At 39.5% G+C, this 21,528-nt stretch overlaps 1 protein-coding gene across 4 annotated transcripts in view; it reads left to right on the top strand.

The window, feature by feature from the left end:
- LOC121534182 (ubiquitin-protein ligase E3A-like) overlaps nucleotides 1–21,528 on the top strand; it is a 65,963-nt gene that overhangs the window by 28,221 nt on the left and 16,214 nt on the right. For all 4 annotated transcript variants that reach the window (XM_045212344.1, XM_045212346.1, XM_045212347.1 and 1 more), the window contains exons 11-13: nucleotides 620–775; nucleotides 2,381–2,454; nucleotides 8,103–8,246. In XM_045212344.1, the coding sequence (XP_045068279.1) occupies nucleotides 620–775; nucleotides 2,381–2,454; nucleotides 8,103–8,246 (374 nt within the window). The remainder of the gene's footprint in view (nucleotides 1–619; nucleotides 776–2,380; nucleotides 2,455–8,102; nucleotides 8,247–21,528) is intronic.

Below are 21,528 nucleotides of genomic sequence, written 5' to 3'. Positions count from 1 at the left end.
AGATACCTGTTAGTGAGGACAACAGGAAGGTGAGATACCTGTTAGTGAGGACAATAGGAAGGTGAGATACCTGTTAGTGAGGACAATAGGAAGGTGAGATACCTGTTAGTGAGGACAATAGGAAGGTGAGATACCTGTTGTTGTTTGATGCCACTGCAGAATAAGTAAAAGAGGCCTTGTCCAATCCAGAACGGCTCCATAGAGCAGGAGTCTATCACAGGACCACCTGGACAGGATGCTAGTCTATCACAGGACCACCTGGACAGGATGCTAGTCTATCACAGGACCACTGAAGTATCTAGTCTATCACAGGACCACTGAAGTATCTAGTCTATCTCAGGACCACTGAAGTATCTAGTCTATCACAGGACCACTAAAGTATCTAGTCTATCACAGGACCACTGAAGTATCTAGTCTATCACAGGACCACTGAAGTATCTAGTCTATCACAGGACCACTGAAGTATCTAGTCTATCACAGGACCACTGAAGTATCTAGTCTATCACAGGACCACTGAAGTATCTAGTCTATCACAGGACCACTGAAGTATCTAGCCTATCCCAGGACCACTGAAGTGAATGATGACATTGTTTTGACTTTTCCTATCTATGATCTCCAGGAGTTTGTCTCTCTGTATGGTGATTACATACTTAATAAGAGTGTGGAGCGCCAGTTCAAAGCCTTCAGAAGGGGCTTCCAGATGGTCACTAACGAGTCACCGCTCAAGTGTTTATTTAGACCTGAAGAGGTAGAGCTACTTATCTGTGGAAGCAGGGTAAGTAGGAATATCTTTGGAATTTGACTCTGTGCCTATGATTTTAAAAACAAAAAGATACATGCATACAGTGCCTTCAGAAACTATTCACACCCCTTAACTTTTACCACATTTTGTTGTTACAGCCTGAATTTAAAATGGATTAAAACTAAGATTTGTTTTCTAACTGGCCTACACACAATACCCCATAATGTCAAAGTGTAATGATGTTTTTCCGAAATTTTTACAAATTCATTAAAAATGAAAAGCTGAAATGTCTTGAGTCAATAAGTATTCAACCCCTTTGTTATGGCAAGCCTAAATAAAAAATAAATAAAAAGAAGCGTAAGGTTGATGCGCAGAAATCATATTATCATAATACAAAAATTCCCCATAAAAATCTGTCAGTTGAAGCATCTGCGGTGGAAGTTGACAGAGCTAGAGCGGTGTTTGTCAGACCATGAGACATTCTGAACATCGGTCTTCTCACAAAACCGTCTGTAGCGTCCGAAAAATTTAGGCTACACACTAATATGACTCCTCACGAACACGTACATGTCGGTTGTTTTGCTCCAGGACGCCCGCAGGCCTCACGACTCGTCTAAAGCTCCCCGGTACCAGTCTGAAAAAAATATGGAAGTATACAGTGCATTCGGAAAGTATTCAGACCCCGTAAAGCCCAGCTCTGTGGAGTGTACGGCTTAAAGTGGTCCTATGGACAGATACTCCAGTCTCCGCTGTGGAGCTTTGCAGCTCCTTCAGGGTTATCGTTGGTCTCTTTGTTGCCTCTCTGATTAATGCCCTCCTTGCGTGGTCCGTGAGTTTTGGTGGGCCCTCTCTTGGCAGGTTTGTTGTGGTGCCATATTCTTTCCATTTTTTAATAATAGATTTAATGGTGCTCCGTGGGATGTTCAAAGTTTCAGATATTTTTTTATAACCCAACCCTGATCTGTACTTCTCCACAACTTTGTCCCTGACCTGTTTGGAGAGCTCCTTGGTCTTCATGGTGCCGCTTGCTTGGTGGTGCCCCTTGCTTAGTGGTGTTGCAGACTCTGGGGCCTTTCAGAACAGGTGTATATATATACTGAGATCATGTGACAGATCAGGTGACACCTTAGATTGCACACAGGTGGACTTTTATTTAACTAATTATGTGACTTCTGAAGGTAATTCGTTGCACCAGATCTTATTTCAGGGGCTTCATATCAAAGGGGGTGAATACATATGCACACACCACTTTTCCGTTAAATAAGTAATTTTTTTCACTTCACCAATTAGGACTATTTTGTGTATGTCCATTACATGAAATCCAGATAAAAAAATATATTTAAATTACAGGTTGTAATGCAACAAAATAGGAAACAAAACGCCAAGGGGGATGAATACTTTGGCAAGGCGCTGTACATATCCTTTAAAATATATATATTTCCCTTTAGTACTTTCTAAAATGTAAATGTACAAATGTTAGAATTTTTCTTCCGTTTTGACATTTTAGAGTATTTTGTGTAGATCGTTGACAAAAATATGACAATTAAATCAATTTTCAGGGCAGCACTATTGTTTTCAATGCCACCTGATGTAGCTTTGATCTAACGATGATTTCCTGTGTTCTAACTTCCTTCTCAGAATTTAGACTTTCAGGCACTTGAAGAAACGACCGAGTATGACGGAGGCTACAGCAAGGATTGTCGCGTTATTAAGTAAAAAAAAAAACTATATTAAAGTTTTTAAAAAAAACTATATTACGTTTTTTTTTAAACATGCGTTTTGATGTAATTTATTACCATGTTGTGACATTGATTTCTATATTGCTATACATAGATCTCTTTTCAATTTCTCTCTTGAATAATAGATCTGCATTCAGTGGGGAAAAAAAGTATTTAGTCAGCCACCAATTGTGCAAGTTCTCCCACTTAAAAAGATGAGAGAGGCCTGTCATTTTCATCATAGGTACACGTCAACTATGACAGACAAATTAAAAGAATTTTTTTTCCAGAAAATCACATTGTAGGATTTTTTATGAATTTATTTGCAGATTATGGTGGAAAATAAGTATTTGGTCACCTACAAACAAGCAAGATTTCTGGCTCTCACAGACCTGTAACTTCTTCTTTAAGAGGCTCCTCTGTCCTCCACTCGTTACCTGTATTAATGGCACCTGTTTGAACTTGTTATCAGTATAAAAGACACCTGTCCACAACCTCAAACAGTCACACTCCAAACTCCACTATGGTCAAGACCAAAGAGCTGTCAAAGGACACCAGAAACAAAATTGTAGACCTGCACCAGGCTGGGAAGACTGAATCTGCAATAGGTAAGCAGCTTGGTTTGAAGAAATCAACTGTGGGAGCAATTATTGCCAACAAAGGGTATGTAACGAAGTATTGAGAAACTTTTGTTATTGACCAAATACTTATTTTCCACCATAATTTGCAAATAAATTCATAAAAATCCTACAATGTGATTTTCTGGATTTCTTTTTCTCATTTTGTCTGTCATAGTTGACATGTACCTATGATGAAAATTACAGGCCTCTCTCATCTTTTTAAGTGGGAGAACTTGCACAATTGGTGGCTGACTAAATACTTTTTTTCCCCACTGTATATTGCTTTCATTATATTACATTATCCCTTTACTTATTTAATACAATTTTATATATGCTGAACAAAAATATAAACACAACGTGCAACAATTTCAAGATTTTACTGAGTTATAGTTCATATAAGGAAACCAATCAATTGAAATAAATTCATTCAGCCCTAATCTATGGATTTCACATGACTGGGCAGGGGCACAGCCATGGGTGGGCCTAGGCCCACCTACTTGGGAGCCAGGCCCACCCACTGGGAAGCCAGGCCCAGCCAATGATAATTCGTTTTTACCCACTAAAGGGCTTTATTACAGACAGAAATACTCCTCAGTTTCATCAGCTCTCCACCTCAGACGATACCGCAGGTGAAGAAGCCTGATGTGGAGGTCCTGTGTAATGATCATGCTGTTTAATCAGCTTCTTGATATGCCACACCTGTCAGGTGGATGGATTATCTTGGCAAAGGAGAAATGCTCACTAACAGGGATGTAAACAAATTTGTGCACAACATTTTAGAGAAATAAGCTTTTCGTGCGTATGGAAGATTTCTGGAATTTTTTGTTTCAGCTCATGAAAACATGGGACCCAAGACTGTTGCGTTTTATATTTTTGTTCAGTATGTATACACAACATTACATATACAACATTCCACAGGCCACAATCAACAGCCTGATCAACTCTATGTGAAGGAGATGTCGCGCTGCATGAGGCGAATTGTGATACTGACTGGTTTTCTGATCCACGCCCCTAACCGACAGATACATATCAACATATCTGTATTCCCAGTCATGTGAAATCCATAGAGCCTAATGAATTCATTTTCAATTGACTGATTTCCTTATGAGCTGTAACTCTGTAAAGTCTTTGAAATTGCTGCATGTTGCATTTATATTTTTGTTCAGTGTATATGCACTACATGACCAAAAGTATGTGGACACCTGCTTGTCGAACATCTCATTCATATATATATATATATATATATATATATATATATATATATATATATATATATATATACATATACATATACATATACAAAGTATGTGGACACCCCTTCAAATGTGTTTGTCCACATACTTTTGGCCATTTCATGTGTGTCATACTGAAGATGCTGCTGTTTCTTGTTAGAAACGGTAGAATACAGATAGAGGCTATATGGACACACCTGGTACCCAAATTGATGACGTACACTACCAGTCACAAGTTTGGACACACCTACTCATTCAAGGGTTTTTCTTTATTTTTACTATTTTCTACATTGAAGACATCAAAACTATTAAATAACACATATGGAATCATGTAGTAACCAAAAAACTGTTAAACAAATCAAAATATAGTTTATATTTGAGATTCTTCAAAGTAGCCACCCTTTGCCTTGATGACAGCTTTGCACACTTGGCATTATCTCAACCAGCTTCATGAGGTAGTCACTTGGAATGCATTTCAATTAACAGGTGTACCTTGTTAAAAGTTAATTTGTGGAATTTCTTTCCTTCTTAATGCGTTTGAGCCAATCAGTTGTGTTGTGACAAGGTAGGGGTGGTATACAGAAGATAGCCCTATTTGGTAAAATACCAAGTCTGTATTATGGCAAGAACAGCTCAAATAAGCAAAGAGAAAAGACAGTCCATTACTTTAAGACATGAAGGTCAGTCAATGCGGAACATTTCAAGAATTTTGAACGTTTCTTCAAGTGCAGTCGCAAAAACCATCAAGCGCTATGATGAAACTTGCTCTCATGAGGACCGCCACAGGAAAGGAAGACCCAGAGTTACCTCTGCTGCAGAGGATAAGTTCATTAGAGTTAATTGCACCTCAGATTGCAGCCCAAATAAATGCTTCAAGTAACAGACACATCTCAACATCAACTGTTCAGAGGAGACTGTGTGAATCAGGCTTTCATGGTCGAATTGCTGCAAAGAAACCACTACTAAAGGACACCAATGAGAAGAGACTTGCTTGGGCCAAGAAACACGAGCAATGGACATTAGACCGGTGGAAATCTGTCCTTTGGTCTGATGAGTCCAAATGTGAGATTTTTGGTTCTAATTTTTGATTCTCTTTGTGAGACACAGAGTAGGTGAACGGATGTTCGCCGCATGTGTGGAACCCACCGTGAAGCATGGAGGTGTGATGGTGTGGGGATGCTTTGCTGGTGACACTGTCTGTGATTTATTTAGAATTCAAGGCACACTGAACCAGCATGGCTACCACAGCATTCTGCAGCGATACGCCATCCCATCTGGTTTGCGCTTAGTGTGACTATCATTTGTTTTTCAACAGGATAATGACCCAAAACACACCTCCAGGCTGTGTAAGGGCTATTTGACCAAGAAGGAGAGTGATGGAGTGCTGCATCAGATGATCTGGCCTCCACATTCACCCAACCTCAACCCAATTGAGATGTTTTGGGATGAGTTGAACCGCAGAGTGAAGGAAAAGCAGCCAACAAGTGCTCAGCATATGTGGGAACTCCTTTAAGACCGTTGGAAAAGCATTCCTCATGAAGCTGCTTGATAGAATGCCAAGAATGTGCAAAGCTGTCATCAAGGCCAAAGGATGGCCACTTTGAAGAATCTAAAATATAATATATATTTTGATTTCTTTTAACACTTTTTTGGTTACTACATGATTCCATATGTGTTATTTCATAGTTTTGATGTCTTCACTATTATTCTACAATGTAGAAAATAGTAAAAATAAAGAAAAACCCTTGAATGAGTAGGTGTGTCCAAACTTTTGATTGGTACTGTGTGTGTGTGTATATATATATATATATATATATATATATATATATATATATATATATATATATATATATATATATATATATACATACATACATACATACATACATACATACATACATACATACATACATACATACATACATACATACATACATACAGTGGGGAGAACAAGTATTTGATACACTGCCGAATTTGTAGGTTTTCCTACTTACAAAGCATGGAGAGGTCTGTAATTTTTATCATAGGTACACTTCAACTGTGAGAGACGGAATCTAAAACAAAAATCCAGAAAATCACATTGTATGATTTTTAATTAATTAATTTGCTTTTTATTGCATGACATAAGTATTTGATCACCTACCAACCAGTAAGAATTCCGGCTCTCACAGACCTGTTAGTTTTTCTTTAAGAAGCCCTCCTGTTCTCCACTCATTACCTGTATTAACTGCACCTGTTTGAACTCGTTACCTGTATAAAAGACACCTGTCCACACACTCAATCAAACAGACTCCAACCTCTCCACAATGGCCAAGACCAGAGAGCTGTATAAGGACATCAGGGATAAAATTGTAGACCTGCACAAGGCTAAGATGGGCTACAGGACAATAGGCAAGCAGCTTGGTGAGAAGGCAACAACTGTTGGCGCAATTATTAGAAAATGGAAGAAGTTCAAGATGACGGTCAATCATGCTCATGTCAATCAACCAGGCTCCATGCAAGATCTCACCTCGTGGGGCATCAATGATCATGAGGAAGGTGAGGGATCAGCCCAGAACTACACGGCAGGACCTGGTCAATGACCTGAAGAGAGCTGGGACCACAGTCTCAAAGAAAACCATTAGTAACACACTACGCCGTCATGGATTAAAATCCTGCAGCGCACGCAAGGTCCCCCTGCTCAAGCCAGCGCATGTCCAGGCCCGTCTGAAGTTTGCCAATGACCATCTGGATGATCCAGAGGAGGAATGGGAGAAGGTCATGTGGTCTGATGAGACAAAAATAGAGCTTTTTGGTCTAAACTCCACTCGCCGTCTTTGGAGGAAGAAGAAGGATGAGTACAACCCCAAGAACACCATCCCAACCGTGAAGCATGGAGGTGGAAACATCATTCTTTGGGGATGCTTTTCTGCAAAGGGGACAGGACGACTGCACCGTATTGAGGGGAGGATGGATGGGGCCATGTATCGCGAGATCTTGGCCAACAACCTCCTTCCTTCAGTAAGAGCATTGAAGATGGATCGTGGCTGGGTCTTCCAGCATGACAATGACCTGAAACACACAGCCAGGGCAACTAAGGAGTGGCTCCGTAAGAAGCATCTCAAGGTCCTGGAGTGGCCTAGCCAGTCTCCAGACCTGAACCCAATAGAAAATCTTTGGAGGGAGCTGAAAGTCCGTATTGTCCAGCGACAGCCCCGAAACCTGAAGGATCTGGGGAAGGTTTGTATGGAGGAGTGGGCCAAAATCCCTGCTGCAGTGTGTGCAAACCTGGTCAAGACCTACAGGAAACGTATGATCTCTGTAATTGCAAACAAAGGTTTCTGTACCAAATATTAAGTTCTGCTTTTCTGATATATCAAATACTTGCAATAAAATGCAAATTAATTACTTAAAAATCATACAATGTGATTTTCTGGATTTTTGTTTTAGATTCCGTCTCTCACAGTTGAAGTGTACCTATGATAAAAATTACAGACCTCTACATGCTTTGTAAGTAGGAAAACCTGCAAAATCGGCAGTGTATCAAATACTTGTTCTCCCCACTGTATATAATAATAATAATAATATGCCATTTAGCAGACGCTTTTATCCAAAGCGACTTACAGTCATGCGTGCATACATTTTATGTGTGTATGTGTACATATATACACACACAGTACCAGTCAAAAGTTTGGACACACCTACTCATTCAAGGGTTTTTCTTTATTTTTACTATTTTCTACATTGTAGAATAATGCATGCATACATTACCAAAAAATTACAGTTGTTTTCCTTTATTTCCCACTCATAGAGACTTCTGGGAGACGGTGCACTCGTTTGGTGAGGAGGATAAGAGACTGTTCCTCCAGTTTACTACAGGGACCGACAGAGCACCAGTGGGAGGCCTGGGCAAGCTGAAGATGATCATCGCCAAGAACGGCCCCGACACAGACAGGTGAGACCAGCGCTGTGTTCTAACCTCACTAACCCTACTATTTGTGACGTAAATTGAGTATGTAGTATGCTTATTGGTCATAGTATGGATATAGTTATTATGGCAAATGTTCTAGCCAACGTTAGCCAGTTAGCTAGGGTGCTTGACTGCCGTTGTGAGGTCAGAAACGTCGGATCAACCCTACTCCTCGGCCAGAGCGTCCACTGTGCGCTCTGAAACGCTCCGAGAGCGAAACGCTCTGAATTTACGAATGGAATTTCTAACAACGCTCTGGATTTACGAACGCCTAGAGCGCACTCTGGCACGCCAGATTTACCAACACACCCGAAATCGTAAAATGTCTAGCTAGTCATTTGTTATGCTTACAAGCTAGCAAGAGGTTGCGTAGCAACAGCATCAACTTCCGGTAGACAGGCAAAGAGCTAGTACACTCAACTTGAAACGATACCGTTCGTTTACAGTATACTAAAATGAACTAATAGTATGTAGTATATACTCATTAAGTATGTAGTATACAGTATGTTAGTATGGTTATTCAAACACAGCTCAGGCCTTGGGTCCCACATGGCACCCTGTTCCCTATATGGTGCACGACCAGAGTCGTATGGGCCCACATCCTATTCCATGGATCAAATCAAATCAAATTTTATTGGTCACATGCGCCGAATACAACAGGTGCAGACATTACAGTGAAATGCTTACTTACAGCCCTTAACCAACAGTGCATTTATTTTAAACAAAAAAGTAAGAATAAAACAACAACAAAAAAGTGTTGAGAAAAAAAGAGCAGAAGTAAAAATAAAGTGACAGTAGGGAGGCTATATATACAGGGGGGTACCGTTGCATAGTCAATGTGCGGGGGCACCGGCTAGTTGAGGTAGTTGAGGTAATATGTACATGTGGGTAGAGTTAAAGTGACTATGCATAAATACTTAACAGAGTAGCAGCAGCGTAAAAAGTATGGGGTGGGGGGGCAGTGCAAATAGTCCGGGTAGCCATGATTAGCTGTTCAGGAGTCTTATGGCTTGGGGGCTTGGGGGTAGAAGCTGTTGAGATAGTGCACTACTTTTGACCCATTGGGTATATATAGGGAATAGGGTGCCATTTGGGACGTACCCTAATCCATATACAGTGTATTGTGAAAGTATTCAGACCCCTTGACTTTTGCCACATTTTGTTACGTTACAGCCTTATTCTAAAATTGATTAAATTGTAATTGTTCCTCATCAATCTACACACAATAGCCCATAATGACAAAACAAAAACAGGTTTTTAGAATTTTTTCAAACGTATTAAAAATAGAAAACTGAAATATTATATTTACATAAGTATTCAGACCCTTTACTCTACTTTGTTGAAGCACCATTGGCAGCGATTACAGTCTCGAGTCTTCTTGGGTATGACGCTGCACGCTTGGCACACCTGTATTTGAGTTTCTCCCATTCTTCTCTGCAGATCCTCTCAAGCTCTGTCAGGTTGGATGGGGAGCATCGCTGCACAACTATTTTCAGGTCTCTCCATAGATGTTCGATTGGGTTCAAGTCCGGGCTCTGGCTGGGCCACTCAAGGACATTCAGAGACTTGTCCCGAAGCCACTGCTGCGTTGTCTTGGCTGTGTGCTTAGGGTTGTTGTCCTGTTGGAAGGTGAACCTTCGCCCCAGTCTGAGGTCCTGAGCGCTCTGGAGCAGGTTTTCATCAAGGATCTCTCTGTACTTTGCTCCGTTCATCTTTCCCACGATCCTGACTAGTCTCCCAGTCCCTGCCGCTGAAAAACATCCCCACAGCATGATGCTGCCACCACCATGCTTCAACGTAGGGATGGTGCCAGGTTTCCTCCAGACGTGACGCTTGGCGTTCAGGCCAAAGAGTTAAATCTTGGTTTCATCAGACCAGATAATCTTGGTCTTTAGATGCCTTTTGGCAAACTCCAAGCGGGCTGTCATGTGCCTTTTACTGAGGAGTGGCTTCCGTCTGGCCACTCTACCATAAAGGCCTGATTGTTGGAGTGCTACAGAGATGGTTGGCCTTCTGGAAGGTTCTCTCATCTCCACAGAGGAAGTCTGGAGCTCTGTCAGAGTGACCATCGGGTTCTCGGTCACCTCCCTGACCAAGGCCCTTCTCCCCCGATTTCTCAGTTTGGCCGGGCGGCCAGCTCTAGGAAGATTCTTGGTGGTTCCAAACTTCTTCCATATAAGAATGATGGAGGCCACTGTGTTCTTGGGAACCTTCAATGCTGCAGACATTTTTTGGTACCCTTCCCCAGATCTGTGCCTCGACACAATCCTGACTCGGAGCTCTACGGACAATTCCTTCAACCTCATGGCTTGTTTTTTGTCTGACATACACTGTCAACTGTGGGACCTTATATAGACAGGTGTGTGCCTTTCCAAATCATGTCCAATCAATTGAATTTACCACAGGTGGACTCCAAGTTGTAGAAACATCTCAAGAATGATCAATGGAAACAGGAAGCACCTGAGCTCAATTTCGAGTCTCATAGCAAAGGGTCTGAACACTTATGTAGATAATGTATAAAGTAACAAAATGTGGAAAAAGTCAAGGGGTCTGAATACTTTCCGAAAGCACTGTATAGTGCGCTCCTTTTGACCATGGTCCACTCTGGGGAATATATAATATATACCATATGGAATAGGGAAGGGATCATCTACTAGATTAGAACAACTAGAGCAGGGATCATCTACTAGATTAGAACAACTAGAGCAGAGATCATCTACTAGATTAGAACAACTAGAGCAGGGATCATCTACTAGATTAGAACAACTAGAGCAGAGATCATCTACTAGATTAGAACAACTAGAGCAGGGATCATCTACTAGATTAGAACAACTAGAGCAGGGATCATCTACTAGATTAGAACAACTAGAGCAGGGATCATCTACTAGATTAGAACAACTAGAGCAGGGATCATCTACTAGATTAGAACAACTAGAGCAGAGATCATCTACTAGATTAGAACAACTAGAGCAGGGATCATCTACTAGATTAGAACAACTAGAGCAGAGATCATCTACTAGATTAGAACAACTAGAGCAGGGATCATCTACTAGATTAGAACAACTAGAGCAGAGATCATCTACTAGATTAGAACAACTAGAGCAGAGATCATCTACTAGATTAGAACAACTAGAGCAGAGATCATCTATTAGATTAGAACAACTAGAGCAGAGATCATCTACTAGATTAGAACAACTAGAGCAGAGATCATCTACTAGATTAGAACAACTAGAGCAGGGATCATCTACTAGAGCAGAGATCATCTACTAGAGCAGAGATCATCTACTAGATTAGAACAACTAGAGCAGAGATCATCTACTAGATTAGAACAACTAGAGCAGGGATCATCTACTAGAGCAGGGATCATCTACTAGATTAGAACAACTAGAGCCGAGATCATCTACTAGATTAGAACAACTAGAGCAGAGATCATCTACTAGATTAGAACAACTAGAGCAGAGATCATCTACTAGATTAGAACAACTAGAGCAGGGATCATCTACTAGAGCAGAGATCATCTACTAGAGCAGAGATCATCTACTAGATTAGAACAACTAGAGCAGAGATCATCTACTAGATTAGAACAACTAGAGCAGAGATCATCTACTAGATTAGAACAACTAGAGCAGGGATCATCTACTAGATTAGAACAACTAGAGCAGAGATCATCTACTAGATTAGAACAACTAGAGCAGAGATCATCTACTAGAGCAGAGATCATCTACTAGAGCAGAGATCATCAACTAGATTAGAACAACTAGAGCAGAGATCATCTACTAGATTAGAACAACTAGAGCAGGGATCATCTACTAGAGCAGAGATCATCTACTAGAGCAGAACAACTAGAGCAGAGATCATCTACTAGAGCAGAGATCATCTACTAGAGCAGAGATCATCAACTAGATTAGAACAACTAGAGCAGAGATCATCTACTAGATTAGAACAACTAGAGCAGAGATCATCTACTAGAGCAGAGATCATCTACTAGATTAGAACAACTAGAGCAGAGATCATCTACTAGAGCAGAGATCATCTACTAGATTAGAACAACTAGAGCAGAGATCATCTACTAGAGCAGAGATCATCTACTAGATTAGAACAACTAGAGCAGAGATCATCTACTAGATTAGAACAACTAGAGCAGGGATCATCTACTAGAACAACTAGAGCAGGGATCATCTACTAGATTAGAACAACTAGAGCAGAGATCATCTACTAGATTAGAACAACTAGAGCAGGGATCATCTACTAGATTAGAACAACTAGAGCAGAGATCATCTACTAGATTAGAACAACTAGAGCAGAGATCATCTACTAGATTAGAACAACTAGAGCAGGGATCATCTACTAGAACAACTAGAGCAGGGATCATCTACTAGATTAGAACAACTAGAGCAGAGATCATCTACTAGATTAGAACAACTAGAGCAGGGATCATCTACTAGATTAGAACAACTAGAGCAGAGATCATCTACTAGATTAGAACAACTAGAGCAGAGATCATCTACTAGAGCAGAGATCATCTACTAGATTAGAACAACTAGAGCAGGGATCATCTACTAGATTAGAACAACTAGAGCAGAGATCATCTACTAGAGCAGAGATCATCTACTAGAGCAGAGATCATTACTAGATTAGAACAACTAGAGCAGAGATCATCTACTAGATTAGAACAACTAGAGCAGGGATCATCTACTAGATTAGAACAACTAGAGCAGAGATCATCTACTAGATTAGAACAACTAGAGCAGAGATCATCTACTAGATTAGAACAACTAGAGCAGAGATCATCTACTAGATTAGAACAACTAGAGCAGAGATCATCTACTAGATTAGAACAACTAGAGCAGAGATCATCTACTAGAGCAGAGATCATCTACTAGATTAGAACAACTAGAGCAGAGATCATCTACTAGAACAGAGATCATCTACTAGATTAGAACAACTAGAGCAGAGATCATCTACTAGATTAGAACAACTAGAGCAGAGATCATCTACTAGATTAGAACAACTAGAGCAGAGATCATCTACTAGAGCAGAGATCATCTACTAGATTAGAACAACTAGAGCAGAGATCATCTACTAGAGCAGAGATCATCTACTAGAGCAGAGATCATCTACTAGATTAGAACAACTAGAGCAGAGATCATCTACTAGATTAGAACAACTAGAGCAGAGATCATCTACTAGAGCAGAGATCATCTACTAGATTAGAACAACTAGAGCAGGGATCATCTACTAGATTAGAACAACTAGAGCAGAGATCATCTACTAGATTAGAACAACTAGAGCAGAGATCATCTACTAGAGCAGAGATCATCTACTAGATTAGAACAACTAGAGCAGGGATCATCTACTAGATTAGAACAACTAGAGCAGAGATCATCTACTAGAGCAGAGATCATCTACTAGAGCAGAGATCATCTACTAGATTAGAACAACTAGAGCAGGGATCATCTACTAGATTAGAACAACTAGAGCAGAGATCATCTACTAGATTAGAACAACTAGAGCAGAGATCATCTACTAGATTAGAACAACTAGAGCAGAGATCATCTACTAGATTAGAACAACTAGAGCAGAGATCATCTACTAGATTAGAACAACTAGAGCAGAGATCATCTACTAGATTAGAACAACTAGATCAGGGATCATCTACTAGATTAGAACAACTAGAGCAGGGATCATCTACTAGATTAGAACAACTAGAGCAGAGATCATCTACTAGATTAGAACAACTAGAGCAGAGATCATCTACTAGATTAGAACAACTAGAGCAGGGATCATCTACTAGATTAGAACAACTAGAGCAGAGATCATCTACTAGATTAGAACAACTAGAGCAGAGATCATCTACTAGATTAGAACAACTAGAGCAGGGATCATCTACTAGATTAGAACAACTAGAGCAGAGATCATCTACTAGATTAGAACAACTAGAGCAGAGATCATCTACTAGAGCAGAGATCATCTACTAGAGCAGAGATCATCTACTAGATTAGAACAACTAGAGCAGAGATCATCTACTAGAGCAGAGATCATCTACTAGAGCAGAGATCATCTACTAGAGCAGAGATCATCTACTAGATTAGAACAACTAGAGCAGAGATCATCTACTAGAGCAGAGATCATCTACTAGAGCAGAGATCATCTACTAGATTAGAACAACTAGAGCAGAGATCATCTACTAGATTAGAACAACTAGAGCAGGGATCATCTACTAGATTAGAACAACTAGAGCAGGGATCATCAACTAGATTAGAACAACTAGAGCAGAGATCATCTACTAGATTAGAACAACTAGAGCAGAGATCATCTACTAGATTAGAACAACTAGAGCAGAGATCATCTACTAGATTAGAACAACTAGAGCAGAGATCATCTACTAGATTAGAACAACTAGAGCAGAGATCATCTACTAGATTAGAACAACTAGAGCAGGGATCATCTACTAGATTAGAACAACTAGAGCAGGGATCATCTACTAGATTAGAACAACTAGAGCAGAGATCATCTACTAGATTAGAACAACTAGAGCAGGGATCATCTACTAGAGCAGAGATCATCTACTAGAGCAGAGATCATCTACTAGATTAGAACAACTAGAGCAGAGATCATCTACTAGATTAGAACAACTACAGCAGGGATCATCTACTAGATTAGAACAACTAGAGCAGAGATCATCTACTAGATTAGAACAACTAGAGCAGGGATCATCTACTAGAGCAGAGATCATCTACTAGATTAGAACAACTAGAGCAGGGATCATCTACTAGAGCAGAGATCATCTACTAGAGCAGAGATCATCTACTAGATTAGAACAACTAGAGCAGAGATCATCTACTAGATTAGAACAACTAGAGCAGGGATCATCTACTAGATTAGAACAACTAGAGCAGAGATCATCAACTAGATTAGAACAACTAGAGCAGAGATCATCTACTAGATTAGAACAACTAGAGCAGAGATCATCTACTAGATTAGAACAACTAGAGCAGAGATCATCAACTAGATTAGAACAACTAGAGCAGAGATAATCTACTAGATTAGAACAACTAGAGCAGAGATCATCTACTAGATTAGAACAACTAGAGCAGAGATCATCTACTAGAGCAGAGATCATCTACTAGATTAGAACAACTAGAGCAGAGATCATCTACTAGATTAGAACAACTAGAGCAGGGATCATCTACTAGATTAGAACAACTAGAGCAGAGATCATCTACTAGATTAGAACAACTAGAGCAGAGATCATCTACTAGATTAGAACAACTAGAGCAGAGATCATCTACTAGATTAGAACAACTAGAGCAGAGATCATCTACTAGATTAGAACAACTAGAGCAGAGATCATCAACTATATTAGAACAACTAGAGCAGAGATCATCTACTAGATTAGAACAACTAGAGCAGAGATCATCTACTAGATTAGAACAACTAGAGCAGAGATCATCTACTAGATTAGAACAACTAGAGCAGGGATCATCTACTAGATTAGAACAACTAGAGCAGAGATCATCTACTAGATTAGAACAACTAGAGCAGAGATCATCTACTAGATTAGAACAACTAGAGCAGAGATCATCTACTAGATTAGAACAACTAGAAAAGAGATCATCTACTAGAGCAGAGATCATCTACTAGAGCAGAGATCATCTACTAGATTAGAACAACTAGAGCAGAGATCATCTACTAGATTAGAACAACTAGAGCAGAGATCATCTACTAGATTAGAACAACTAGAGCAGAGATCATCTACTAGAGCAGAGATCATCTACTAGATTAGAACAACTAGAGCAGAGATCATCTACTAGAGCAGAGATCATCTACTAGATTAGAACAACTAGAGCAGAGATCATCTACTAGATTAGAACAACTAGAGCAGGGATCATCTACTAGATTAGAACAACTAGAGCAGAGATCATCTACTAGATTAGAACAACTAGAGCAGAGATCATCTACTAGATTAGAACAACTAGAGCAGAGATCATCTACTAGATTAGAACAACTAGAGCAGAGATCATCTACTAGAGCAGAGATCATCTACTAGATTAGAACAACTAGAGCAGGGATCATCTACTAGATTAGAACAACTAGAGCAGAGATCATCTACTAGAGCAGAGATCATCTACTAGATTAGAACAACTAGAGCAGAGATCATCTACTAGATTAGAACAACTAGAGCAGAGATCATCTACTAGATTAGAACAACTAGAGCAGGGATCATCTACTAGATTAGAACAACTAGAGCAGAGATCATCTACTAGATTAGAACAACTAGAGCAGAGATCATCTACTAGATTAGAACAACTAGAGCAGAGATCATCTACTAGATTAGAACAACTAGAGCAGAGATCATCTACTAGAGCAGAGATCATCTACTAGATTAGAACAACTAGAGCAGAGATCATCTACTAGAGCAGAGATCATCTACTAGATTAGAACAACTAGAGCAGAGATCATCTACTAGATTAGAACAACTAGAGCAGAGATCATCTACTAGATTAGAACAACTAGAGCAGAGATCATCTACTAGAGCAGAGATCATCTACTAGATTAGAACAACTAGAGCAGAGATCATCTACTAGAGCAGAGATCATCTACTAGAGCAGAGATCATCTACTAGATTAGAACAACTAGAGCAGAGATCATCTACTAGATTAGAACAACTAGAGCAGAGATCATTTACTAGAGCAGAGATCATCTACTAGATTAGAACAACTAGAGCAGGGATCATCTACTAGATTAGAACAACTAGAGCAGAGATCATCTACTAGATTAGAACAACTAGAGCAGAGATCATCTACTAGAGCAGAGATCATCTACTAGATTAGAACAACTAGAGCAGGGATCATCTACTAGATTAGAACAACTAGAGCAGAGATCATCTACTAGAGCAGAGATCATCTACTAGAGCAGAACAACTAGAGCAGAGATCATCTACTAGATTAGAACAACTAGAGCAGAGATCATCTACTAGAGCAGAGATCATCTACTAGAGCAGAGATCATCTACTAGATTAGAACAACTAGAGCAGAGATCATCTACTAGATTAGAACAACTAGAGCAGAGATCATCTACTAGATTAGAACAACTAGAGCAGGGATCATCTACTAGATTAGAACAACTAGAGCAGAGATCATCTACTAGATTAGAACAACTAGAGCAGAGATCATCTACTAGAGCAGAGATCATCTACTAGATTAGAACAACTAGAGCAGAGATCATCTACTAGAGCAGAGATCATCTACTAGAGCAGAGATCATCTACTAGAGCAGAGATCATCTACTAGATTAGAACAACTAGAGCAGAGATCATCTACTAGAGCAGAGATCATCTACTAGAGCAGAGATCATCTACTAGATTAGAACAACTAGAGCAGAGATCATCTACTAGATTAGAACAACTAGAGCAGGGATCATCTACTAGATTAGAACAACTAGGGCAGGGATCATCAACTAGATTAGAACAACTAGAGCAGAGATCATCTACTAGATTAGAACAACTAGAGCAGAGATCATCTACTAGATTAGAACAACTAGAGCAGAGATCATCTACTAGATTAGAACAACTAGAGCAGAGATCATCTACTAGATTAGAACAACTAGAGCAGAGATCATCTACTAAATTAGAACAACTAGAGCAGGGATCATCTACTAGAGCAGAGATCATCTACTAGAGCAGAGATCATCTACTAGATTAGAACAACTAGAGCAGAGATCATCTACTAGATTAGAACAACTAGAGCAGGGATCATCTACTAGATTAGAACAACTAGAGCAGAGATCATCTACTAGATTAGAACAACTAGAGCAGGGATCATCTACTAGAGCAGAGATCATCTACTAGATTAGAACAACTAGAGCAGGGATCATCTACTAGAGCAGAGATCATCTACTAGAGCAGAGATCATCTACTAGATTAGAACAACTAGAGCAGAGATCATCTACTAGATTAGAACAACTAGAGCAGGGATCATCTACTAGATTAGAACAACTAGAGCAGAGATCATCTACTAGATTAGAACAACTAGAGCAGGGATCATCTACTAGATTAGAACAACTAGAGCAGAGATCATCTACTAGATTAGAACAACTAGAGCAGAGATCATCTACTAGATTAGAACAACTAGAGCAGGGATCATCTACTAGATTAGAACAACTAGAGCAGAGATCATCTACTAGATTAGAACAACTAGAGCAGAGATCATCTACTAGATTAGAACAACTAGAGCAGAGATCATCTACTAGAGCAGAGATCATCAACTATATTAGAACAACTAGAGCAGAGATCATCTACTAGATTAGAACAACTAGAGCAGAGATCATCTACTAGATTAGAACAACTAGAGCAGGGATCATCTACTAGATTAGAACAACTAGAGCAGGGATCATCTACTAGATTAGAACAACTAGAGCAGAGATCATCTACTAGATTAGAACAACTAGAGCAGAGATCATCTACTAGATTAGAACAACTAGAGCAGAGATCATCTACTAGATTAGAACAACTAGAGCAGAGATCATCTACTAGATTAGAACAACTAGAGCAGAGATCATCTACTAGATTAGAACAACTAGAGCAGAGATCATCTACTAGATTAGAACAACTAGAGCAGAGATCATCTACTAGAGCAGAGATCATCTACTAGAGCAGAGATCATCTACTAGATTAGAACAACTAGAGCAGAGATCATCTACTAGATTAGAACAACTAGAGCAGAGATCATCTACTAGATTAGAACAACTAGAGCAGGGATCATCTACTAGAGCAGAGATCATCTACTAGATTAGAACAACTAGAGCAGGGATCATCTACTAGATTAGAACAACTAGAGCAGAGATCATCTACTAGATTAGAACAACTAGAGCAGAGATCATCTACTAGATTAGAACAACTAGAGCAGAGATCATCTACTAGAGCAGAGATCATCTACTAGAGCAGAGATCATCAACTAGATTAGAACAACTAGAGCAGAGATCATCTACTAGATTAGAACAACTAGAGCAGGGATCATCTACTAGAGCAGAGATCATCTACTAGAGCAGAACAACTAGAGCAGAGATCATCTACTAGAGCAGAGATCATCTACTAGAGCAGAGATCATCAACTAGATTAGAACAACTAGAGCAGAGATCATCTACTAGATTAGAACAACTAGAGCAGAGATCATCTACTAGAGCAGAGATCATCTACTAGATTAGAACAACTAGAGCAGAGATCATCTACTAGAGCAGAGATCATCTACTAGATTAGAACAACTAGAGCAGAGATCATCTACTAGAGCAGAGATCATCTACTAGATTAGAACAACTAGAGCAGAGATCATCTACTAGATTAGAACAACTAGAGCAGGGATCATCTACTAGATTAGAACAACTAGAGCAGAGATCATCTACTAGATTAGAACAACTAGAGCAGAGATCATCTACTAGATTAGAACAACTAGAGCAGAGATCATCTACTAGATTAGAACAACTAGAGCAGAGATCATCTACTAGATTAGAACAACTAGAGCAGAAATCATCTACTAGAGCAGAGATCATCTACTAGATTAGAACAACTAGAGCAGGATCATCTACTAGATTAGAACAACTAGAGCAGAGATCATCTACTAGAGCAGAGATCATCTACTAGATTAGAACAACTAGAGCAGAGATCATCTACTAGATTAGAACAACTAGAGCAGAGATCATCTACTAGATTAGAACAACTAGAGCAGAGATCATCTACTAGATTAGAACAACTAGAGCAGAGATCATCTACTAGATTAGAACAACTAGAGCAGAGATCATCTACTAGAGCAGAGATCATCTACTAGATTAGAACAACTAGAGCAGGGATCATCTACTAGATTAGAACAACTAGAGCAGAGATCATCTACTAGAGCAGAGATCATCTACTAGATTAGAACAACTAGAGCAGAGATCATCTACTAGATTAGAACAACTAGAGCAGAGATCATCTACTAGATTAGAACAACTAGAGCAGAGATCATCTACTAGAGCAGAGATCATCTACTAGATTAGAACAACTAGAGCAGAGATCATCTACTAGAGCAGAGATCATCTACTAGAGCAGAGATCATCTACTAGAGCAGAGATCATCTACTAGATTAGAACAACTAGAGCAGAGATCATCTACTAGATTAGAACAACTAGAGCAGAGATCATCTACTAGAGCAGAGATCATCTACTAGATTAGAACAACTAGAGCAGGGATCATCTACTAGATTAGAACAACTAGAGCAGAGATCATCTACTAGATTAGAACAACTAGAGCAGAGATCATCTACTAGAGCAGAGATCATCTACTAGATTAGAACAACTAGAGCAGGGATCATCTAATAGATTAGAACAACTAGAGCAGAGATCATCTACTAGAGCAGAGATCATCTACTAGAGCAGAACAACTAGAGCAGAGATCATCTACTAGATTAGAACAACTAGAGCAGAGATCATCTACTAGATTAGAACAACTAGAGCAGGGATCATCTACTAGATTAGAACAACTAGAGCAGAGATCATCTACTAGATTAGAACAACTAGAGCAGAGATCATCTACTAGAGCAGAGATCATCTACTAGAGCAGAGATCATCTACTAGATTAGAACAACTAGAGCAGAGATCATCTACTAGAGCAGAGATCATCTACTAGAGCAGAGATCATCTACTAGAGCAGAGATCATCTACTAGAGCAGAGATCATCTACTAGAGCAGAGATCATCTACTAGATTAGAACAACTAGAGCAGAGATCATCTACTAGAGCAGAGATCATCTACTAGAGCAGAGATCATCTACTAGATTAGAACAACTAGAGCAGAGATCATCTACTAGATTAGAACAACTAGAGCAGGGATCATCTACTAGATTAGAACAACTAGAGCAGGGATCATCAACTAGATTAGAACAACTAGAGCAGAGATCATCTACTAGATTAGAACAACTAGAGCAGAGATCATCAACTAGAGCAGAGATCATCTACTAGAGCAGAGATCATCAACTAGATTAGAACAACTAGAGCAGAGATCATCTACTAGAGCAGAGATCATCTACTAGATTAGAACAACTAGAGCAGGGATCACCTACTAGATTAGAACAACTAGAGCAGAGATCATCTACTAGATTAGAACAACTAGAGCAGAGATCATCTACTAGATTAGAACAACTAGAGCAGGGATCATCTACTAGATTAGAACAACTAGAGCAGAGATCATCTACTAGATTAGAACAACTAGAGCAGAGATAATCTACTAGAGCAGAGATC

Source organism: Coregonus clupeaformis, unplaced genomic scaffold (assembly GCF_020615455.1).
Source record: "Coregonus clupeaformis isolate EN_2021a unplaced genomic scaffold, ASM2061545v1 scaf0008, whole genome shotgun sequence".
NCBI classification, from domain to species: Eukaryota; Metazoa; Chordata; class Actinopteri; order Salmoniformes; family Salmonidae; genus Coregonus; species Coregonus clupeaformis.
The sequence above is the reverse complement of the archived record's forward strand: the minus strand, read 5'-3'. Positions and strand labels throughout refer to the sequence as shown.